The sequence below is a fragment of the Schistocerca americana genome, chromosome 8 (assembly GCF_021461395.2).
Source record: "Schistocerca americana isolate TAMUIC-IGC-003095 chromosome 8, iqSchAmer2.1, whole genome shotgun sequence".
Taxonomy (NCBI): domain Eukaryota; kingdom Metazoa; phylum Arthropoda; class Insecta; order Orthoptera; family Acrididae; genus Schistocerca; species Schistocerca americana.
The window spans coordinates 177,749,824-177,774,634 of NC_060126.1; the positions used below are offsets into that span (position 1 = coordinate 177,749,824).

The 24,811-nt window shown below is 36.3% G+C and overlaps 1 protein-coding gene across 2 annotated transcripts in view; it reads left to right on the forward strand.

Annotated features, from left to right (window-relative positions):
* The window catches only part of LOC124545329 (gastrula zinc finger protein XlCGF7.1-like), a 107,042-nt gene extending 85,803 nt beyond the window's left edge, over positions 1-21,239 (forward strand). Inside the window, exons 4-5 of one of the 2 annotated variants that reach the window (XM_047124230.1) lie at positions 12,837-13,202; positions 20,573-21,239. In XM_047124230.1, coding sequence (XP_046980186.1) covers positions 12,837-13,202; positions 20,573-20,937 — 731 coding nt within the window. In that variant the 3' untranslated portion in view covers positions 20,938-21,239. Of the gene's footprint in view, positions 1-1,733; positions 2,114-12,836; positions 13,203-20,572 lie in introns of those variants that run through there. The other variant, XR_006967604.1, reaches the window with a different exon arrangement.
* The last annotated feature ends 3,572 nt before the right edge of the window (positions 21,240-24,811 follow it).

Consider the following 24,811-nt stretch of genomic DNA (forward strand, 5'->3'; position numbering starts at 1 on the left):
AATAGAAGAAAGACATAGGTACAAGAGGATTATAATGGAAAGGTGGTAGTGGTAGATACATTAAGTAGCAAACTGTCTATCATCACAAAGAGAATATGTTTATAAGAATGTGAATGATATGGAGTTAGTGAACAGAGGCATGGCAACAGTTTGGATTTAGACAGAACAACACATTTGCATTCCTTTGGAGTTGAAATCTGAATTACATAGTCTGGTTGGCATGTCTTTTGGAATTTCATTAATTTCATTTCGTTCAATCTTAAACTACTGATAAATGAATTATTGTGCCTGATGTTATTAAACTGACTGTTTAGTCTTCTGATGTAGCTGCATTGATCTGTGATGATGACTGCCTTATTATAGATTTGTATTTGGAGTACTGTGATATGAATTCATTATTGGCTTTAGGATAGGTCCATAGAAAGCAGACGTTTGTTCCAAACAACAATTTCTGCAAAAGGGATTTCTGAAGAACATCTTTTTTACATTTTTCTTACCAAAAACATACATACATTATCCACTGCAGCAAATACTGTGCTCTTATAGTATTTTCTGGGGTTTATGGATTTAATTTTACAAAAATAAACAGAACATGCAGTGAAGAAGTGGGAGACAACTCATGAGACTGAATATTTAAGGTAAACACAAGAAATTACTGCAATGTCCGGAAGAACTTATTTGGTTCCAGTGCAAGAATGTGATAAGCATTTTAAATTTGTATCTTAGACTGATGGGTGTCATTAATGCATCACATTGATTCAGAGACCAAAAGAAGAAATGAGTCAAGCTGAAGACACTGCAGTGAAAATAGTGTGTTGATTGTATGGTCATAAGTTAAATATAATCAATGGAAATATAAAGGTCTGTTTGTTGTCAAACAGGATAAAGAAATATGACATAGCAAAGCATGCAAAAGGAAGCTCAAAAGTTAACAGGGTATTGTGTCTGCCTTTTTGGTAAAACGGGAAGCAAAATGACAGTGCATTATCTTTAGCATTGAAGAAGCTCATGAACCTGTTTGAGCATCCTACTTGTTAGCAGGTGTAATGTTACTGAATGGAGCATACTTAATATTTTAAGAGTAATGTTTATGTCAATGAAATATCAGAAGCTAAAAAATTATGTGACACTGCTGTCATTAGCATGGCCACTTAAAATGAAGGACAGTGATTTTTAATCGAGTTGCGAACCATTGTGTAAACAAAGCTACAATATAATAAGCAACTGGAGCATTTGATTTCAAGAAATGTGCACTCAGTTGCTGTGGAAATACTCCAATATTCCAGTGCTTTAAGGAGAAGTAACTCAACCACTCATGAGCAAGACCATGAATAGGGGTTAAGGTCAGAAGTTGTGACATTTGATATTTCAGAAACTTGATGAAGCTCATGCACATCTGATCAGCCAGGTGATGTAAAAGGACTTTCAGTTCCTTCAGAATATTTTTCTACCAATGATCCAAAAGAAAAGGAGGTGGCAGGATAGTCTTCTGATAGTTGTGGTTTTTCAGGATGGATTCACTGGCCTCACATTTACAAATTTATTTTTTTGAGTAAAAGTCGCACTTGATTTCCCAAGGACTTAATGTTTGCCTAATGTATTAATTACTGAGTTACTCAAATGTTTGTGCAGTGAAATGCTTTGATTACTTCCTGAGTCTGTGTATACTTTGCATTATTTTAGTATACTACTTTCCACAAAATTTTGATTTTTATGTTATTTGTTCTTTACAGGTAAATATCAAAAGCGGTGATGAAAGAATTGAAGAGAAAATTATTGTCAGATTCATTTTGTGTATGAATATGATAAGCAAATTCATAGAAGATGGAAACAAAATTAGGGTAGTGATAGCCCTGCAACAGATGTCTAATTAGAAATAAGCTTTGAAAACTAAGACTATCTCAAATACCTCTACCTTGGAATGTCAGCTTTCATGAAATATGCCTGTTTGGTAAAGTGCAGATCACCAAATTGGAAGAAAAGACAAAAAGTTTAACTTTTTAATGTGTATTCAGCATTAATTACTGATTAATTGGAGTATTGTACAGTATCTTCATCTGTAGTTGCTGTAAAAGTATTGACATCAAGAGAAACAGATTTTTAAGGAAGTAAAACTGAGACTAAGTAAAAGAGGAACATTAATTCTTTAAGATGGATTAAGATCTATTACTGCCAACTATCCACAAAAGGAGGAAAACTGGATTCACCCTGATAATGATCCTTTAGGAAGCAATAACGCAAATTTCTGCTTCTGACATGATCCTGTAGATTCTTAGGGATTATGCAGTGAAAATGACACTGTGTGACTGGCAACTTGATTAGTCAGTTGTTCATTATTACTATTCTAATTTCTTAAAAGGTTACATCACAGTGAAAACTTTCATCCTTTCTGACAATAGGATGATATGGTTGAAATATCACTCCATCACTTGAATTCACTGCTCCAGAACTGAAGCACACTGTCAAAGAATGCCTTTTTATGTGAAAAGTTGATGTCATTGTGAACAATAGCGTTATGCCAGACTAAAAGATATGATTACAAAAACAAACATTGTAACTGATGATTTGTGTGTGTGTGTTTGTGTGTGGCATTCTGTGTCTCAAAAAGACACCTACAATGCAAGATAGGCAGAAAACCACACGTGCAAACGTCATCAAAAATATTCACGAAAACAAATGCACTTGAAAATGAGAATAAATTCTTGATACACATTGTGCTAAGCATGTGATTTCATTGTTTAAATCATAACAGTTTTTTTTTTGAAAAATGAGTTATGCTAGTTGTAGACAGACATGTAAAAATGTCACCAGGAAATACGTTTGTGCTAAGTTCTTGTATATAACTGACTGTACAAACATTTTAGTGTGGAGGAAACATTTGAATGAGAACTTAACTTTTAGTGATGCAACAAGTGAGAATGATGACAACCACTTACTGTGGACTGTGTCAACTGTAGTAAAGATGAAAAATTTTAGCAAAGAGGACTTTTATAAGCACAAGAATTGACATGTCTCCAATTTGTACAGAATGTTGGAAAATGCACTTACTTTGGTTTGTGTGGGTAAAAGTACAGAGCCACAATCCCAGTCAAAACATGTCCATGATGGAATATATTAAAATTTTTCAAAAGAGGGTTCATGAAAGCGTACCTACATTTCAAAGATCTGATGCATAATCTGCAGTATGCCATTAAAGCATGTAACGAGACACTCTGAATGAAACATTGTTTAATGATCCACTTTGTAACACGACGGTGGCTTAGGAAATTTGTCACATTTTACAGTTTAGTGTGCGTAACAAGTCAGAAGTATTTGCAAACCTACTAAATAATTAACAAGTGTCTGAGATCATCCTTGGAAAATCTATCCACAATACTTAGTTTGTATACTTAGTTTGTAGTGCTTCATATGCTCTTGTGAAAGAGTTCACATTAAGGTGATGAGGTTATCTGTGAACGTGTTGAACTAAAAACACTGTGAAGCAGGAACAAGTGGAAATTCACATTTTGGTATAACTTTTATGTAACAGAGATACAAGAAATTCCTGAACTGGTACAAAGACTCACAAGGGTAACTATTCACCAATAAAATATATCAGAGGCATGAAGCATGCTTATAGAAAATATTACTCTAATTTAGATATGACCTTTATGGGCATTTGCAAAGCTTTGAACTTGTTAATAGAATTTGCTTCCAAATGCTTCATTATTCTCCTTCATCTGGAACAATAAAGAATAGGTATATGCATCAGTTACAGCTTTGCATAAATTGACTATGCTAACACCAGCAGAGAAGAAAAAAATAGTACCAAAAAGTGGATGTAATTGTCGTGAGAATTAATAAAGAATGCAGATAATTTGTGTCTAAGGAAGTGACAGAAATAGTAATTAACAAATATAATGCTGCAGAGACACTAAGTTAATAAGCTACCTTCAGACAATTCATAACTTCCACTTGGTGTTAGATCAAAATAGGTACTGTAATATTTAACTTTGATGTATTCCAAAAAAGTTTAAAATGTCGTCGTAGTAAGAAATAGCTCGAATTCAGGCTATCATATTCATTGGACCAGAAGTCACAAGATCCAATACAAACAAATGCTATACTTGCTTCAGAAATATACCCAAAAACTGGTAACTATGAACTGTTTGATGAAAGATTAATATTAACAGTCAACCAACTACTTTCCATAACTAAAGTTCAAAATGTGTCTAGTGAAAAAAGAAATGTGCTATAGTCATTCTCTAAAAATACCAATAACAGAAAAATCATTTGCGGAGTTACAAAAATGCTAAATTAATTGGTGACACAAACACAGTAGTATGAAATGAAATTATTAACTCAAATTGATGATAAAAAATAATTGTGCAACCAGTACAAAGGTTTGATAAAAATAATTATGAAACTTGTACAATAGTTTGAAACAAACATACTCATCTCAGATTTGAGATCAAGACAAAAATGAAAAAGGTTGAATTTGCTAGTAGAAGATATGTGGAATACTAGCTGGCAGAACTTTAAAACCACATTAAATGGTGAATGTATTACATCAGGCTTTGTAAACAGCTGTGAACTTATAAGTGCTACACTCTTCTACATTCAGTGAAAGATAAGTAAAAAAGTGCCAGAATTATATTAAGGTGTGATCAACAAATTCTTGAAAAGTTCTTGGAAGCATTACATTCATTTGTCGTATTAGATCAGAATGCTGTGTGATCACCCCCATTTCATCCAAAATATGGTAAAATGAATGCAGACAACTACAAAGTGTTATTTATATTACCAGCTATCATTTGTTATAAGCAATTAAGTCAATGTGACTTCTGGAAAGAAGTTCATTGTATGATCAAATTATTTTTGCCAAATTTAAATGATGACATACTTCAGAAAGGATCCTAACCAAATTTGATTGGAGAATAAACTGTTTTAATGAACCTATACTGCCAAGCATCTCCTCTGAAGTGAAATTCAGCACTGAAATATGCTATTACTCTAGCTACTAGCACAAAAGATTGATTTGTGCTACTACTCTTCACCTGAAGTCCATTTTTGAAATGACAATGTGTGTGTGACAGAATTCATGGGTCAGTAGTGAAATGCCAAATTAATTACTGAAATGGACTATGTGTAATGGAAGATATGGCTTGCTAATTGACAGCATTGTTTTCGGTGACTGTCGAGCGCTATTGTGATGGGACTATTAGAAAGGGCAAACAGAGGAAGTTGTCTTTCGATTTCCTGTGAAACACACAATTTGAAAAATACATCAGGCTATACACATGAAAAAAATACGTTCAGCCACATGTGCAGATCAAATGAAGTGTGTAGGACAATGAAATTCATCAGCACAAAATTTTAGATGAAGGGACCATTGAAGCTTGCTTTAATAAGGTAAAAAAACTATATAATGTTTTTTAATACCTGCTTATGTTTAACCAAAGTTTGTGAACTATTCTCATAAAGCAATGCTATAAACATCCCAAAAAAAAGATTACACGGTGCTCAATCACAGACAGAGAGGGGGAGAGGGGAACCTGGGCAGGTGTGGTCATTGTGAAAGGAGGCAAGTCAACCTGGTAGCTGTCAAGTATAAAACTGATTGTATTGTCAGTATTGTGGCATGGGACACTAGTTTGATGAAACCACAAGTCACTAATGTGATCCAGCTAATAGGGTAAAACTTAATGATTTCATGGAAAAAATGGATTGACTGTGAGAACATATCCTTTCTTCACCAGTAAATTGATTAATACAGTTTCACAATGAAGCTGCTGTGACACTACAATCCACACTAAAACTTCGTTGAGCCCAATAAGCAGCAAATTGTTTTGTTTACAGATATATTAAAGTGGAAATATCCCTTGTCATTGAAAATTATATCTTTGTAATACCCTTATTATAATTTGTCATGGCTAGTTACTCTATTCTGAGTGGTCCTTTGGTTTCAATTTCTGTATGAAATGAACTTCATACACAAGCAAACGGGGATCTTGCATCAAACACATTGGTCAGTGGCTACTGCCAAATTCACCTGCAGATGAGTGAAAATGAATTGAATTTATTAACGTTGATGAGACAGGATATTACAAGGATACACAGGACTACACACTGTACAGTCTGTTTCTTCAAATTCCTGCATTGGACTGCAAGCAGTTGGCTCATTTGGTACTTCACAGTTAGAATAGTCTCCACAGTCTTGCTATGCTTAGACTGTGTTTTCATTATCCATATGCACTGAACTGTTGTCTACTTCTCCGTGAGAATGGGCATATGACAACACATTCAATGCCTGTCCACTAAAAACCTCATTGAAGACAAATACAGATATTTTTCTGTAAATCATTCTGACCCATTCCCACTAAAATTTCACCCACTTTAAATTGTGTACTTTTTGAAACATTGTAATATTTGCAGACATTTTTCTAAATGTGATGAAACTTGAGCTTGTGTAATAAGTGCTTGAGTGCTTCATATTTGCATATTCAAAGGGTAAACAGGAGTGGAGTAGATATGGTATTGTGGAGGAATTAAGTGAAAATGAGATATTTGTGGGTCAAGTAGGACATTAAATATTTGAGTAAAGAGGCATGAGGAATTGAGGGGGGATAAGGAAATTAGTAGAAGAAAGAGATGGGATATGATGACCTGCCTTCTCAGTCTTTACCATTGTAATCAGCTTCATTACTGCTGATAACTTACAGTATTTATCTAGAGTTTTATGACTCACTTGAACATGGATATGAAAGTTAGAATGGTTTCTTCCTTTGCCATTATATTTTACTTGCTGAATTAGAGATGGCTTTAATATTATCAGTTTTCAGTCTACTTTAAGTTCACAGATTACATTTTTTGCTTCTAGAGTAGAAGTCAGTTTTAACGCTTCAATTTTGTCCAATACATTGATGAATTTTCACAGGTAAAATTTGCCTTTTTTCATGCACTTTTCCCAGTTTTGACTGACGCCAGATTAAGAGCAGTCACAAGATTTAGATATTAATGAAACCACAAGAAAAAGTGAGATGTGTCTTTCCATTAATGCCATGCTCTTCCATACAGTCTGCACATCTGTGTCAAATCTCTCTGTATAAACATCTACCTACTTCAGCATTGTCACTGTGTCACATACTGCCAGTCTTACATAAGACTTTCTACATGTTCTTGCCCACTCATAAACTATACAAACCAACTGACAACAAATTTTTGACACACACTGATCTGTAATGCAGTTCTTAAATTTCTTAAAATCACATGTAATTCACTTAAACCTTGTATCATTTTGTTTCACCATATGATTTAACTTCTTTCCAGCTAGCTATGTGATCTCCTAACCAAGGGCAGGAGATAATTTGTAGGGAGGGGGAGGTGGGGGGGGCTGGACCTGGGGTATGGAGTATTTTTAGTGTATTGAAAGACAAGTGACAACTTGTAAGTAGCCATAAAAAAGTTCCTGTTTCGACCCTGTTAAAAACCTGCATAATACTGACTTTTCAGTTTTTTCCTTGGAAAAAAAGACTTGACTACGTTATATTTTTTCCTTTTCCTGAAAGCTAGGGGAAAAGGGGAGGGGACATCCCCACCTTTCCTCCAAGTATGGGCACTCTTCCTCCTAACATTTATTGCTGAACATAATCTATTTATTTGTAGCAGTATTATTGCAAAATTTGAACAGTGTATTCTATTGTATTCTGTTCAATTTCTGTACTAATGTTAACAGTTGTGGAAAGGATAGATTGCTACTCACTGTAAAAATGATATGCTGTGTTGCAGGCAGTCACAACAATAAGATTGTTACACATTTAGGTTTCGGTGAAGCCTTCATCAAAAGAAAAGACCACGCATGCATTCAGACAAGCAAGCACACCTCACACACATGACCACTATCACTGGCTTTTCAGGGCAGACCAAAACTGAAATGCATCGAACGGAAGCAACAGTCCATAGTGGATCAGGAAAGGAGGAGGGGTAGCAGGGTATAGGTGGGGGAGAAGAGGCAGCAGATGAGCCTACCCTGTGCAGTGTTGGGAAGCTTTGGTGGAGGGAGGATAGGGAAAAAGGGAACGGAAAGGAAAGGAAAGAAGAGGAGCGGAGAAGGGGAAAAGATCAGTGGATGCATTGGCAGAGAGCAGTGAGCAGTAAGGGTGAAGGAACGTAGTTGGGAGGAAGTGATAGGGCAGAAGGGGCAGAAACTGCTGGGTGGAGGGTGTGGGGATAGGAGGTTACCATAGGTTGAGTCCAGGATGATTCTGGGAGTGGAGAATGTGTTGTAAGCATAACTTGCATTTGCTCAGTTTGGAAAGGGTGGTGGTGGAGGGTAGAATCCAGATGACCTGGGTTGAGAAATCAGCCTTTGAACAGGGTGGCCACCATTTATCCTGGCAGATAGCTTGTTAATAGCAACAAACCCAGCAGTGCTGGTACACCATATGGGTGCTTTCGCAGGTGGCCTGGCCTCTGATGGGGATAGGATAAGCCTGTGACGGGACTGGAGTGGGAAGTGCTGGGTGGTTGGATTGGGCAGGTCTTACACCTGGCTCTTCCATAGGGATATGATCTCTGTGGCAAGGGGTTGCGATTTGGAATAGCATACAGATTGACTAGAATGTTGTGGAGGGTAGGTGTATTTGGGTGACGGAACACACCTTCAGGAGGTGTGGGAAGAATCTTGGGTAGACTGTCCCTCATATTAGGGTATGATGATAGATAATCAAAGCCCCAACGAAGGATGAAATTCAGTTGTTCCATTCCAAGATGGTGTTGGGTGACAAGGGGGGCACTATCCTTTCCATAACAGCTGATATTCCAACCTGGAATCTGATCCTTACTAACATCAGATGGGAAAAGCATTCAATAAAAAGTAGTTGCTACAGTTGGACATATTGTTCCGATAACATGCAGATGCTATCACATCATGTAGCTAAATAAACTTTTTGCTTTACTCCAGATTATATTATGAAACTTGACCTCTAATTTTGCACTATATGTTGTTGTTGATATTAATGACTTTAAGTGATAACTGCAATATTTACTGACCTTTGATAAAATCATTTTTCACCATTTGATTTTTGTAATAATGACATTCTTCAAGAAAGGAACTCGTTGGTCCCACCACGGTTGAGATTTCGCACTCTATAATATGTAATAGCTCCGCTTACAAGGTGTGATAAAAAATGGGACTTTTTAGTTTTTTAAAAATATTCTTTATTTATTCATCATCAGCATCAGCTTTGTCCCCTTCAAAGTAATCCCCCTTAGATATTATACACTTTTATCAGCGCTTTTTCCAATCTTCGAAGAACTTCTGAGACTCACTTTTTGTTATAGTGTTCAGCTCTTTCAGTGATTTTGTTTCTATCTCATCAATGGTGCCAAAACAATGTTCTTTCATGATTCTCTGTAGCTACAGGAATAGAAAGGAGCTGCAAGGGGCTATGTCCGGTGAATGTGCTGGCTAAGGCAACAAAATGGTTTTGTTTTTTGCCAAAAAATTACGGACAAGCATTGAGGTGAGAGTGGAAGCATTATCATGATTCAGTTTCCATGAGCGATTTTGCCACAATTCTGGCCATTTTCTTTGGATTGCTGCACACAAATAGCACATAACAGCTTATAACTTTTAGCTGGTATTCCTTACTGACCATAATGTCTAATGCCCAAAACAATAAAAAAAAAAAAAAAAAAATTGTATAAAGCTTGCAAAATTAAAAAATCCGCAATTACTTTGAAATCACACCTCGTATTTTGACCAAATGAAGTAGTGCAGGCATTACACTCTCATTTGGGAGGAATGAAGTTCAAATTATCATCTAGCTATCCAGATTTAAGTTTTCCATTGTGTCCCCTAACTGCAAAAGATGAATGCCATGATGTTGCCTTTGAAAACAACAAAACTGGTTTTCAAAAACTGCATTGTGCTGTACATAGCTGTATCAGAATATTTTATTAGAGACAATTGATTTCAGTCTAGAATCAGACCACCTGCTCAGAGAAACCATCTCAGCTATGTGTATGTGTAAATAGACTAATGGATATCAGATATACATTTTTCCAACACTGGTAGTAGCTGTAGATGTATAATAATACGATCCATTAAACTCGTAGACATTTGTGTGTTTGACACACAAACATCTATGAGGTTAACTGCGCATAACATCACGTATGCACAGGTACTATCAGTGGTGGAATGCTGTATGTCTGGTAACTGTTATCTAGTTATGAAAATATTTAACTGAGATGGTTTTTGGGTTAAATGATGAACTGATCCTAGACTGAAATTGATTGTGTCTAATAAAATATACTGTTACAGGTGTGTATTGCATAACATAGTTCTTAACATTCATTAAAGCTGTGTAACACCACCTTTATGTAAACCTGATTTCCGTGTCCTGAACATAAGAATAATAATAATAAGAAGAGTATGTTTTACTACATAGCTTAAATGTATTTATGTGTTAGCATTATTATTTTATCCACAATGATTGCTTGTGAAGCTTTGGCAGCAGATTAAATTGAAGAAATATGGCGACCACCCACTTATTTGAACTTTATTTATGCCAAGATACATTTTAGTTAAAATTAGCTTCATTCTGATAAATACATATCGCTAGTATTTTGACTGCACTTTAAAATGCTGAAACTGTCTTTCAGTGCAGTAGTTCCTTGTTCCGGTATTTTGTCTTTGACTTTGAAACCCCCCCCCCCCTCCCGCACTCACACATGCACATCTGTATGGAACATTCTTCCAGCTAATTACATCGTTGATGGTGTGTGTGTGTGTGTGTGTGTGTGTGTGTGTGTGTGTGTGTGTGTGTGTGTGAGAGAGTGAGAGAGAGAAAGTTGTGCACAGTACACGGTAACATGGAGGACTCTATGGGAGGGTGAGGTAGAACAGAGAAAGAGGGACATTGTGACTGTGAAGAGGAGGCTCTGAGGTCTGAATGAGTGAAGTTACCAGTTATGGGGCTGGAATGGAGGCGGTGTGGAGAGGGGCTAGTATAGATTAAGGCCAGGTGGATTATAGGATTGAAGGATGTATTGGAATGACCATTCCCATGTATGTACTACAGAGAAGCGGACATTTGGGGGAATGTTACAGATAGACAGATAAAGCATCAAATGAAATCAAGCATACTGTGCCTGGCATCATGTTATGCTCCTGCTTGACAGTGTGCTGTTTCCCTGGATGGTAAATTTTTCTCTTGGTTACAGTTTGGTGGTAGCTATTCATTTGGGTGAAATTGGTTGGTGGTCATACTCAGCTAAAATGCTGTGTGAAATTACAGCAGAACTGGTGTAAGCTATAACTAGTTCCCAGGTGGCCATGCTTCTGATAGGACAGGGTACATCTATGATGGGGCTGGAGTATGATGTTCTGGTAGCGGACATGTGTTGCACCTTCGTCTTTCACAGGGATGCGAAAAGCATTTGGAATTTTGGATGGCTAGGAAGTTTTCCTCTAGAAGACACATGAACAGATTGGCGTAGGAGGGCCTCATGGATTTGTTTGTAATGTTCTCCTTAAAGAAGTAGTAGTTAAGTGTAAGGATGTAGTTTGTTATGTGAATAAGGAGTGAGTTGGTGGATATTAGATTTCTAACCTGGTGATGATTACTTGTGTTCCTTTAAAAGCTTCCATTATTAATGACACTTCATTCAGGGAAGATTCATGCAGTTTCAATGTTGCGATAGACACTTCCTTACATGACACAAAATGGACCAAAATATATCTCCTAGGACTGTTGACGTGTTCTATTTGTACATGTGAATCTACGGTGTCAATTCAAACCCAACAGGTCAGCTACCCACAAGTGAAGTTACTGACTGGGTAGCTTTTTCCTTGGATTACATAGTAAGTGTGCATCCATTACATGAGTTTGATGTTACAGTGGGCAGAAAGCATAATGTTCATTTGGAAAGGTCAGAAAACTAGGTTTCAGCAGTAAATTTATGTAAAAAGACACAATATAAATATGAGACCAAGCTTGTTGGTGGTCTCTCCACTCTCCCCTTGCTGGTTGTGCTATTTCATTTGGTGGTGGTGGTGGTGGTGGTGGTGGTGGTGGTGGTGGTGCACCCCTCCCCCCTGCTTTTTTAGAAATGTTCCAAGTTCATGTTTCTTTACATCAGTCACAGAATTAGTCATTCTCTTTCATAGCTGTAGTAGTGAAATCTCTAACCATGTATTTATTAAAACTAAGTATGTTGTGCATCAACAAGGAGCGGAGATACACAAACTGAACAAAAAATATTGACAGACATGTCTGTATTGCATCCATGACTAATAATCAACAAATGTAGGCAGCTCAGCACATTGTATTAGCTTTAGCAGGAATATTCATTGACTGAGGCTGAACATCTACACCTTTGTCACTGGCTCAATGACAATGACCCTCAGAAATCAGCTGCACACTATGAGCCTTGTGACCCTACTTTTGACTAGCCAGCACCTTACTGTTAGTCTGAACAGGATGCAGTTGAACAGGTATTGTTTACACACATTGGCATACATCCTATAAAAACTGTTTGCTATTGCAGCATGAAATTTTGTTGCACATAATGGAGCCAGCATATTAAATACATAACTGTATGAAGCTAATTAAAGATTAATGAAATCTAAAAGAGTAATGTTCAAATAAGTCACTGTTTGCTGAATTTTTTAATGAAAGTTTGGCATTAACTTTCAACATTCTTGAAATTCAGAGGCTATTTTCCCCATAATTGTATTTTTGGTTATTAAGTGACTCATATCAGTGTAAGTGTGATGTTTTGAGGATTTAAGTCTTCCTAACTCCTCACTTGGAAGATCCACTGTATTTTGATTTGTTGCATATTTGTTTCAGATAAACAGATTTCACCGCTTTCCCAAGCATCTGATACTGGAGACTCGAATGGTGACAATCAGAAACAAAAGCCTGTTCCCTGTCCTTTATGCTCTAGACCTTTTTTAAACAGAAGTAGTTTGACTTATCATATTCGCACTCACCTCGGAGTGCACCCATTCCAGTGCAGATACTGCTCCAAAGGCTTTGTGCGCAGAGATACCATGCTAGTGCATGAGACAGAGCACACAGGCATGAAACCGTTTGTTTGTGATTCGTGCAATAAATCTTTTCCAACCATGGCTGTGCTCAGGAAGCATGCTGCTACACATGCAGGGAAGAAACCTCACACCTGTGATGTTTGCCACAAGAATTTCAGCTCAAGAGGTAATGTTTATTTGTAATTCTGCAACACACTGAATTTTTTTGTATCATATTATTTTGAGCTGCACTGAAAATTGTAATTACTTCATTGAAGTATCAATTAAAATGTTCAGCAAGTTTAGTGTATTTAAATAATGGCGAGTTCTTGAATATTTGACTAAATTGTTTTCATTAGTGTGGCTGTAGCGATTTGACGATGAGAAAGTCTGATAGGTCAGATAGTGATGTTGCTTAGTATTTTAGAAGGTATAGAAATAAAAAGTCACATAAATAAATGATTGAGTAATTAATGAATAGTCACGTTAAAGTTTTACTGTATGATCAATATTTAGCAAATAAAACTGCCTTGTAAACAAATCAGATATGAATTTCAACCACTGTAAGTTGTGGTATTATATTGTTTCTCCCAGAGCAGGAATGCAACACATTTTATGTCTTCTTGGCATTTCTGAGAGACTGTTAAAAGACTTACTGTCTAAATTACAGTAACTTTTATTAGCAATAATTTTTTATCTTGAATATGGATTTCCTTGAGGTCTGCTGCTGCAAAAGAGCAATTTAACCAAGACTAATTGTACTTTCACTGTGTGCATAGCCAAAGTGAAGATGATCCATACCTTGAACTGTTGCTGGTTGTGGATGAAAGTTATTGTGACATAACTAGCCATGTATTTAATAAGCAAGTCAGATATTTAGTAGCAAATCATGATTATGGTATATTCTCATGACACTTGTCACTATTTGACATTTGTACAATAGAAAATGTGTTGATAATCCATTTGAGTTTTAGAATAATTCTGATACACACAAATATTGCACAAGAAGAAGAAGAAGAAGAAGAAGAAGAAGAAATAATGGAGTATTATTCTGCAGTACAGTAAGCAGATTCAGATGGATATATGTTGCAGTAGTTATGCAGGAATGAATATGCAACACAGATTAGACTGTAGGAGAATTGCCAGAAGATGATCCCTCACAACTGGCAGCATTGTTACCAACTTTCAGCTACAAAGCCCAAACAACTTCAGGCAAAAACAGTAGTAATCTGTAGAGCTGTGACAACAATGGTACATTGCCATAAATGCGTACAAAACTGCATTAAGTGATTTGTTAAAATACATGTGATAAGCAGTCATACAAAGCACACTGCAGCTGTCAGAGATCTTCTTGCGTCAACTTGACTATAATATAGAGAGCTTCACCAGACCTCCCTTAGGACTGGAGATATTTAGCATAGAATAAGTGAAGCACACTTTGATGACCTACACACTGAAATTAAATGTCTTGTGTTTAAAGTCCAGATTAAAGTGGTTTATTTTTTACAACTCCTCAAATCCCTACTAACACCATGACTTACCTTAGGAGATAGACTGAAAAAGGGCAAACCTACATTTATGGAATTTGTAGATACAAAGAAGGTTTTGGAACTGTTGACTGGAATACACTATTTGAAATCCTGGAGGTAGCAAGGATAAAAAAGAGCTTGAAAGTTTACGTGCAGTTTACACAGAAGCCAAACTGCAGTTGAGCTGATGGACATCAAAGACGAGCAGTAAATCAGATGGTGTAAGACAGGGTTGCAGCTTCTCCTCAATGTTATTGAATCTGTACACTCAGTAAAAAGTAAACAAAAGCAAGGAGTATTTTGATACTGGGATTAAAGTTCAGAGACATGAAATGAAAGCTTTAAGGTCTGATGATGGCATTGTAATTCTGTCAGACAGCAAAGGATTTTATAGTGCAGTTAAAAATAAAATAGGTAGCATCTTGGTAAGAGGTTATAGATGACTTTCAACAAAAGTAAAACAAGAGTAATGGAATGTGGTCAAATTAAATTAGCTAATGCTGATAGAATTAGATGAGGGATTGAGATACTAAAAGCAGTCAGTAAGTTTTGCTATTCAAATAGCAAAATAACTGTCTGTGGCTAAAGTTAAGAGGATGTGAGATGCAAACTGCTAACAGCAAGAAAAGCAAGCGTCTCTGAAAAAGATAAATTTGTTAAAATTAAGTATAAATTTAAGATTATGGGAGGTATTTGAATGGCATCAAGTCGTGTAATGAAGTAAAATGTGGGCAATAAGCATTTCAGACAAGAAGAGAATAGAGTATTTTCAAATGTGGTATTGCAGAATAATCCTGTAGGTCAGGGGGGTACATTGAGTAATTACGTAATTAATGAAGATTTACTGAATTGAATTTGCAATATGTGTGTGTGTGTGTGTGTGTGTGTGTGTGTGTGTGTGTGGTGGAGGGGGAAATTTGTGGCACAACTTAAGGGGATAGCCCTCTGTGACTGCATGAAAAATAGGTAGTTTTTGTGATTTTTGCTGAGTAAAATAAAAAGTCATGCTAAGTCTAATGATATAGTTTTGTTCTTTAAATTGAAGGTGGAAGGGAAGAAAAGGAATGAACTATTGATGTCAGCTGCCATGAGACATTATGTGGAATCAGTGGTGACGAGTGAAAATTTGTGCCGGACTAGGATTTGAACCTGGGATCGCCTGGTCACTAGGCAGTTGTATTAACCTCTGCATCACCTGGGCACAGAGTTTACTGCAGTTGTACAGACTGTCTCGGCATGCTACCCGGCCAACCCACATTCCCATGTAATGCCACCTATCTGCAGTCTCCGTCTATGTGTTCTGTGCTTGCTACTTTCATATTCCTGCAGGAGGTGGTTGACTGTAATTTTGCATCCACACTGAAGAGGGTGGATTCATTGCCCGTTGAGATGAATCAATTACATGAATGTGCGTAGTGTGTGTGTTCTTCAGACATGTTCGAAGGAACAGACACCGCACACTTGCATAATTTCATTCCTTATACATTTCTCTTTAAGAAGTCACTTTTGTGCGCACATTGGATGCTCCTTGCAACCTCTTCATGAGATGGAAGGATCCCTTGCAGCTGTAAATTTGGTCATCAGTGGAAATTCCCAAACCCTGCTATTTGACATGTAACAAAATGATTTTGTGTAAATAATTTTCAATATGTTTTCTGCCAGCATACATAGTATAGTTGAAAAATATTAAGTTCTAACAAAATGATGATGTGTTGAAATAAATGTGAGTGTCTTTGCCCAAAAAATTGAGATGAAAATGTGCCATGAAACAGACATTTGAAGATATCACAAAATGACTATGTATGCTAATAGAAGATTCAATTTAGAACAAGGGCATCAAATACCAATCATAATCATATGTACCTTTTTCGAGTTATGTTTCCAACCAATTTGAAAAATTTGTTGAAAAATGTGTTGAAAGTTTTTGATTACATTTTTTTGTATTTAAGTTAAACATACCTCTAGTCAGCAATGGCCATACCATACAGCAGTCTTTCTGGATCCAAAATGAATGTTTCCTCCATCTTCTTCATGGCCATGATAGTCCTGTGAGCCTCTTTGGCAGCTTTGGTCATCTGCTGCTCAACTTGAGCGATATGTTTTCCATCCATTTTTGCACAGAAGTTGTAACAATTGGGCCCAATCTGAAGTTTGAGCACATTGATGATTTCCATCATTGAAATTACATGTCAATTACATTTTCCCTCTGTAATTGGTTTTTAGAGAAACTTTTTCACAAATTGCTTTGTAACTCAGTAATGGAGATTCTGGCAAGCTTGTGATGAATACTGCAATAAAATAGACATCCCAGAGAACAGTGTAAGACGATAACAGATTTTTTGAAATTTCCAAGTAAGACTACCTCCTTAACTAAAAGAAGGTATCTGTTGATAGGACACATCATGATGCTCAAGAAATCATAAATATGCAAATGGAGGAAAGTAGAGGGAGACCAAGACTTCAGTATAGTAAGCAGGTTCTAATGGATATATGTTGCTGTAGTTGTGTAGGGATGAATATGTGACACAGAATAGACTACAGGAGAGTTGGCAAAAGATAATCCCTGACAACTGGCAGCATTGTTGCTAGCTTTCAGCTACAAAGCCCAAACAGCTGCAGGCAAAAACAGTAATTATCTATAGATCTGCACCAGCAATGTTGCATTGCCATGGATGTACACAAAACCATATGATGATGTTATTTGTTGAAGTAGATGTGATAAACAGTCACACTAAGCACACTGCAACTGTCAGATATCTTCTTTGGCTGACTTGACTGTAATGTAGAGAGCTGCATCAGACAAGTCGTAGTACTGGAGCTGATGATGATAATGGCAACAGCAAAAACAACAACAATAATAACATATCTTACTCATCTATTGTACCAATGAAGTTTTAATGTGTTGACAATTATTGTAAAAATAATTCACGGAACATGTAAGTAGTAAATTATTGTTAATCTGAATCTGAGTGAATCCCGTAACTTAGTATTAAAGGAATTTAATGTCAAGTTGAAAGAGAATTTTAGAAAACATGGTGTTTCTTTCCCAACTAGAAGAAGATATGTAGGTCATTTATATGGCATGGAAGTGTCCAATCATTGCTAACACATTTTCCTGTACATCCTATCACAAACATATAAACTTACTTTCAGAGGAATGAAATGCAATGTAATTTGCAACTGAAGGCAGTCATAATAGTACATTCATTAGCTACAGATTGTATGGTTGCTCCGAGCAACTGTACTTAACTGAGAGGCAGAATTTTGTGTTTTTGGACATAAATTTATACTCAAAATTTTATCTATACTGATTTTATTTCATGTCCTCTATAACAGGAACATGTCATTGTGTGGAACACTATCAACAAATATAAGAGGAATGGTTAGAGTACATATTGCCACACATCAGCCAGCAGTGTTAGAAGAGAGGTGTCCACAAGTATGTGTAATGTACAGTTGTATTTAACAGGCCAACACTCATAGTTTCTCAGTAATGTTTCTGTCTTGCAGTGTAGCAGTATTTATCACTATATGAATCATTCAATAGATTTGAATGAACTAAGTGATAAATAGAACAACAAATTTTCAAATTGTTCAGTAGCATATTTGTGGCAATCTTAATTTCATGTCATCACTTTTCTCTTTTTATTTTTAACTGGGAAAAGGGAAAGACTCAGTCATGAGAAAGTGATAAAATTAATATTGGGACTTGCTGAGCAATTAATCTGAAACAAACAAACAATACAATACAATACAATACATGACAAAGGAGTTGGGTGTGGGAGGGGGCAGAAACAAAAATCTGCATCAATAATGCACATGTGGCAAATGCTAAAGAACTTAAAATGCTTGATTATTCTCAGTTGGTATGTTTTATTCTATATTTTTTGATTCAACATGTAACAGTACAGCTTGAGAACAATGTAGATAGCACATATATGTTGCACTTGGGAATTATAAATATGAATAGTAAATAAGTAAGATGGTTATTGAGAGGGGAGGGCGGAGAAGGAAGAAAAGGAGGGGGAGGAGGAAGGAAAGGAGGGAGGAGAAATGATGTGTTGTGCATCGCTGCCTAGTCATTGATAAATGGTTCAAGACTGCTGTGTGGTTGGGTTCCTTTGAAATGTAAGCAGCCAGTTGGCTTTGCAGTTTGTAGGGAGTGATGAAAATGTCTAACAGACTGCTACTATTGATGTTGAGGCAACAGCTGCATTTGTAGCTCAGCATCTTGTGTTACATCGATGCAGGCAGAAATTAGAATATAAGCAACTGTTGATTGTGTTTGTTGCTTGGGGTGCACTTGTACCTAAAGTTTACACAGCCTAGTAGATACATGTCTGTTCGGTAATTTCCACTGTACAGGTCATTTAGCCAGCTTTCATCCTGTCCAGCCAAATGGCTGTAGTATGTTTCAGTTGGGCACATACACCTATTTCACAGTTTCTGAATAAAATGTGCCCAGACGTCATCATTTCTCATTGAGGACAGTCTTTTTTCTGTTATAGCATATGCAGGCTGCCAGAAGAGGTACCTTGAAAGGTTTTAGTCACTCTGGTACTAGAACTTTCTTGGTACCACAGGCTCCAGTGTTGGCTGAAATTTTGCTATTTTCCCCTATTGTGAGGGAGGGAATATATCACCAAGGAACCCAACATTGGGTTGTTTTGTGTATTTGCAAACCACTTTGGAGAGCCCTTCTGTACTCTATTTTGGAATAACTTCCAGGTACTAGATTATGGTATCTGCTGTAGGATAACTCTTTCCATACTCTCATTTAAGCCACCCAAGCCGTCTACATTCAGTTGCACTTGTCTGAGCCTGTACACTGTATTGTTGTAAGATGCCCATGATTGTCAAAGTTTGTTATGCATCTATCATGAGTTCTACACTCAGACACTAGAAAGTAGCACAGAAAGACTATCCCAAGGGATGGATCCTATAAAGAGCAGCCTCTTCATTGACCACACAACAATATTACAGTTACCAATAAGTGACCCTGCAGAACCATGTGGATGTGGTGCAAAAGCAGCAGTTATGTGTTTCTGGAAACATGACACCACCTTTACACTGATTATGCACCTGCAGTCCCAAATGATTACACACAACTGTTCATCTCAGGCTGCTCCCCATTATTAACCTGTAAGTGACAGATTTTTCAGTTACTGATAATGCATTACATTTGAGATTATTTACGCGTATGTGCAGTGCAGTAGGGTCAATGTTCAATGCTTGTACCTGGTATGGACATAGGAGAGAAGTTACATTGTTTTGTGGTTAAAAAGTTCAATCAGTCTCTATTGATCACCTTTCAGAAGACAAACTGTGGTACTAACTTTGTTGTATTCCTTGTTTGAGAACTGAATTTTTTAGATTTTTGTTTGGAAAAGTCAAAATCAGCTATTGTGGAAACCATCAGCCAAAAAATTTATTCATTGTATCTGTTTGACAAGTTATTTTCCTAGTATGAAGTACAGAATGGGATTTGTGAGACGAGAGGCACAGGATTTCAGTTACTGTGAATTTTGTATTACTGTATCATGCTTTTAAATGTTTATCCACTTGTATTTATAAAATGATGTACCAACAGACTGACAGCTTCCAACTCTTTCAGCATTAAAAATGAGTAAAATGAAAGGTGAAGATACAACTTCAAGTTTACAATTTCATTTTGTTCCAATACTAGCTTGGATTCTCCTTTGTATCCTAATAGTAGTGATGTCCAGGAATTGTGTGTTTATATTTAATTTCATACTGTATGTTGTTAGACTGCAATAAGCTCCTTGTATTATGTATGTGACATTTATTTATAGGGAATAATTATAATATGGAAAATTTGGGACAGCTTCTACCGGTAAAATTGGAATTAACTGAGCTGTGGAAAGGTCTTTAATTTGTGAGATAAAATATTTTAAATACTTCAGTGATGTCAGTGGACTTCGTCCAGTACAAATTCTGTTGTGCTCTGACAGCTATTTATATAAATTTTATTTCCTTTAAGATTTTACATTAATGTGTGTTATTCCAGGTAACCTGAATCAGCACATGAAAAAACACACGGCTGTTAGGCCATTTTCTTGTCAACAATGCTCAAGAAGTTTCGTATTTAGGGGTGACCTGCACGTACATCTCAAAATGCATGCTGGAATCAGGCCACACAAATGTAACTACTGTTTAAAGACATTCAGCAGCAAAGGTAACCTCAACCAACATCTTAAGATGCATTCGGATTCAACATCTTATGTTTGCACTACATGTTCCAAGGTCTTCACCATAAGATCATGTTTCGAGGAGCATATGAAAGGTCATGCAGCTGTCAAAACTGAAGAAAAATCTATAAAAGATTGTGCTGCTGTGAGTCAAGAGGAACATATAAAAGATAAGACTGAATAAACATTCACATATATTTCCAAAATGTAATTTGTCATTGTTTCGAGATATGGGAGATTTGTGTAAGGCTGACTATTCTGATTGTGAATAACTTGGTGTTATATACTACTTTTCTAAATGTCAGTAGTCTTAGTATATCTGTGAACATTTGGTTGTGATTTAGTGTATAAGCTTGCTTTTATTTAACTACTGCTGTGGAGACCATGACAGTTTTCAAAACTTGATGCCAAATGTATCATGGCAGTATGACAGACTTTCAAGGTAGTGTGGAGTCTAACAAACTGCTTGTTTCTTAAATCAAAATTATTTACTTAATGGGAAGTTATATGGGCTGGGGAAGGGAAAGGGGAAGATGACAGATGTCATCATAAATATGCAGTGTCACTAAATTTTACATCCCCAGTTGCTACATGGCTCTTTTCTTCAGAGATCAGTTATGATGTGTTGTCTCTATCACTATGTATTACTCACTATTCTTTGTGCTTCTTGGTTTCATGTGAACTTAGATTTATTTTATTAAATTTTTGTTCTATATTTTCTAAAATTAAAAACTAAACAAAATTCAAAGTGCCACATTGGAAGGATCTGTCGTGGCAATGTGGCCCTCATTATCCTAAGATGTGCAATATGATCATTTTTGCTCACAAATGGTCTAAAGTAATCCCTAAGATTACTTGCTTTTTTACCATGCACTTCTGCATGGCTTAAAGGCAGAATTCTCTTCAACTTTCCTGACAGATCTTCACGTGAAGCAGCAAAATTTTCATAATGAGTAATTCTGTGGGCTAGTTCCCTATTTCTGATGTCAAGCTTGGGCTAAATGTTAATGCGGAATGAGTTTCCCTGTGAAATTGTCAAACAGGGATGCCCGGTTAAGTTTTCATTAAGAATGAAGTTTGTGGGCAGCCTGATAATCAGGACATATTTTTTGTTTTTGTGTTTAACATGATGTAGTTAAGTTATTTATTACAAACCATCATAAATTTAAGTCACAAAATTTCTGTCTTAGGTTGATGGAGATACAGCACAGCAGCATTACAAAATGCATTTTGCTTCCTTAAATCAGACTAGCAAATACAAAACTGTCTAATTCTTTTCTCTTCGATGTGTCTAATTATACATGTGTACTGTGTCATCAATGTGTGAACAGTACATGTAGGAGCAATGTTTTTTCACTGGTATCATACTACCTTTGTGGTAATGGAATGGGACATTTTGATGTTATGTCACAGCTTATTTTGTGTCCATGGTACTGGTCCATCAGTTGGGATGAATGAAGTGTAAGTATGTAGCTAAATGTATTTAAAATGTGCCTAAATGCTGTCTACTAAAATTCCATAGCACAAAGTATTATTAGGCACACTAGATATGTGTTCTTATGTTTCCTTATCTGTAAAAGAGGTGCTTGATTCCTTTTATTATATTCCATAACTTATTGTGTATATAATATAGATATTATAAACCTATGGTTGTGCAATTTTCTAGGGCTTAGTTCTGTCGGGTAAAAGTGAGGAATTGTGGTTGTTGAGGGGGAAAAACAGAAAAGGGGGGGGGGGGGGAGGGAGGGGGGGAGAGAGAGAGAGAGAGAGAGAGAGAGAGAGAGAGAGAGAGAGAGAGAGAGAGAGTACTATAATGTTATCTTGCCAGAAGATATGTAAACTTTATAAACTGTCTTCCCATGATGTTAAATTTATAAAGCATTCATGAATCTGTGTTCTTGACACTATTTGCTTGACACCTATTCTGGTGAAAGGAGATACTTAATTTCCTTTGGTCAAAACGTCATTTCATTTACAGTGAACATCAAAGGCAGTTTTTTAATCACTTTGATGCTGGAATTAGGAGCACACAGGAGGATAAAACTGTGTTTTGGTGAGTTTTAGTATATAAATGTTACTGTGTATCCACTTCAAATTTTATGACAGTTATTAATGTTGCGGTTTGATAGTTTTAAGTTGGAGTAATGTGTCATTTGAGCAATTGTGAATACATGGATGAGAAAGCCATTCATTCTAGTCATTAGAGTATGACAGTACAAAATATATGGTCTTTGTTTCCTATGTAACTGTAAGAAGCAATGAAAATGTATTTATTTATTTATTTATTTTGTGACCACTGGAGAAACTGCTAAAATGATCAACATAGATTTACTGTGTTGCACAGTTTGTTCTGGAATCTTTTGAGAATGTTGTTCAAAACCTTGATTGGCTACAAAAGTTTATTTACATGGGGTGTTACCTGTATACCAACATTCCTGCATTGAGTGTGTTGATAAACATAATATTAATATTTGTACTTTGGTTGTCCTGGGATCATTTTGTAAAACAATGTGAATGTCAAGTTATCCAGAAACAAACTGAAACAGCATATAACCATTTGATAAAAATAAGTGATGTGTGTTATATATAGTATGCCTAAAAGGTACTATTCATACTACATTCCAAATTATGTCTGGAGCTATAGTAGAATAGTACTCTATGTGATTAACATCTAAATATACTTGACCTCTATACTGACTCAATGAAACTATATTACATGTTTCTGAATGTGGATGTCTTGTCTTCATTACACCGTAGTTAATCTAAGAATTGTGCCCTTATTTACAGAATCTTTTTTAGTTAATTTCAACCATGGAATTTATTTATTTATTTATTTATTGCATTTTAACTATGTGTGTGTTTGTTAGCAAAGTAGTTAATTATTTCATGTGAATAAAAAGAGGAGATAATTTATGTAGTTCTCTGAATTTGTTTCTACAAGACTGTCTTGGGGGCAAAGTTAAAAACTCCTGATGGCGTCCTCCTGCAGCTTCATTAATTTATGTATGTGAATAGGGCTGAATTTGCCTGACACACATGACAGTGAGTGTTAACAATTAACTGTAACCTAACATACCCATAGTTAGCAATGTATCTGCATTTTGTCAAACAATAGAAAATCCAGGATGGAATGTAACAATATTAGAGAGGGAAAGTTGCTACTCACCATATAGTAAAGATGCTGAGTTGCGATAGGTGCAAAAAAAGATTCACACAATTATAGCTTTCGACAATTAAGGCCTTTGTCAGCAATATGCACACATACACACACGCACACGCACACTCCCACAAACGCAACTTGCACACACATCTGAAGTCTCAGACAATTGAAACCACAAGCTGTAATTGTGTAAATCTTTTTGTTACGCCTATCACAACTCAGCATCTCTGCTGTATGGTGAGTAGCAACTTTCCTTCTCTAATATCTGCATTTTGTGTTTTGGTCTCCCTTAGTACATTGGCCCTTCATTTTTGAGCAAATTTTAACATGTGATCGTCATAGTTCATGTGCCTGCCAACCATGCCATACATCTGCAAGCATCTGAGGTGTCACACTAATCTTTAGCTAGACGTTGTGGAGCTACACTGTTTTGTTGATACTTATGTTGTCTTATTTCCTCTTGTAAAAAAGTTATTGTTTTCATTACATCTGATTTCTGTGCCTGCATTTAGGTACAATGCTGATGGTTCTACTACTGAGTCTAGGCTTACTGAAGGCTATATATTATCAGTGCACATTATTATGTAGAGGAGGTTCTCGGAGACACTCAACATTAAATTCTGGAGACAACATTTTCCTGAAAGGTATGAACTTTTCAGTACAGGTGAATTGCTGCAGGTGATGATCCCACATTTCATAAGGGATCTGAAGTTCTTGCTCCTTGGGATTCTGGCGAGTAAAAGGGTTTATTAAGTGTGTGATCAGCCGCTGTTTGCATCTAGGGCGCGCGCCCACACACACACACACACACACACACACACACACACTCTTGTGGCAGTGAACATGTAATTATAATCAGTTGCAGACAGAACTATGGTCAGTGGTATAAATAATATTT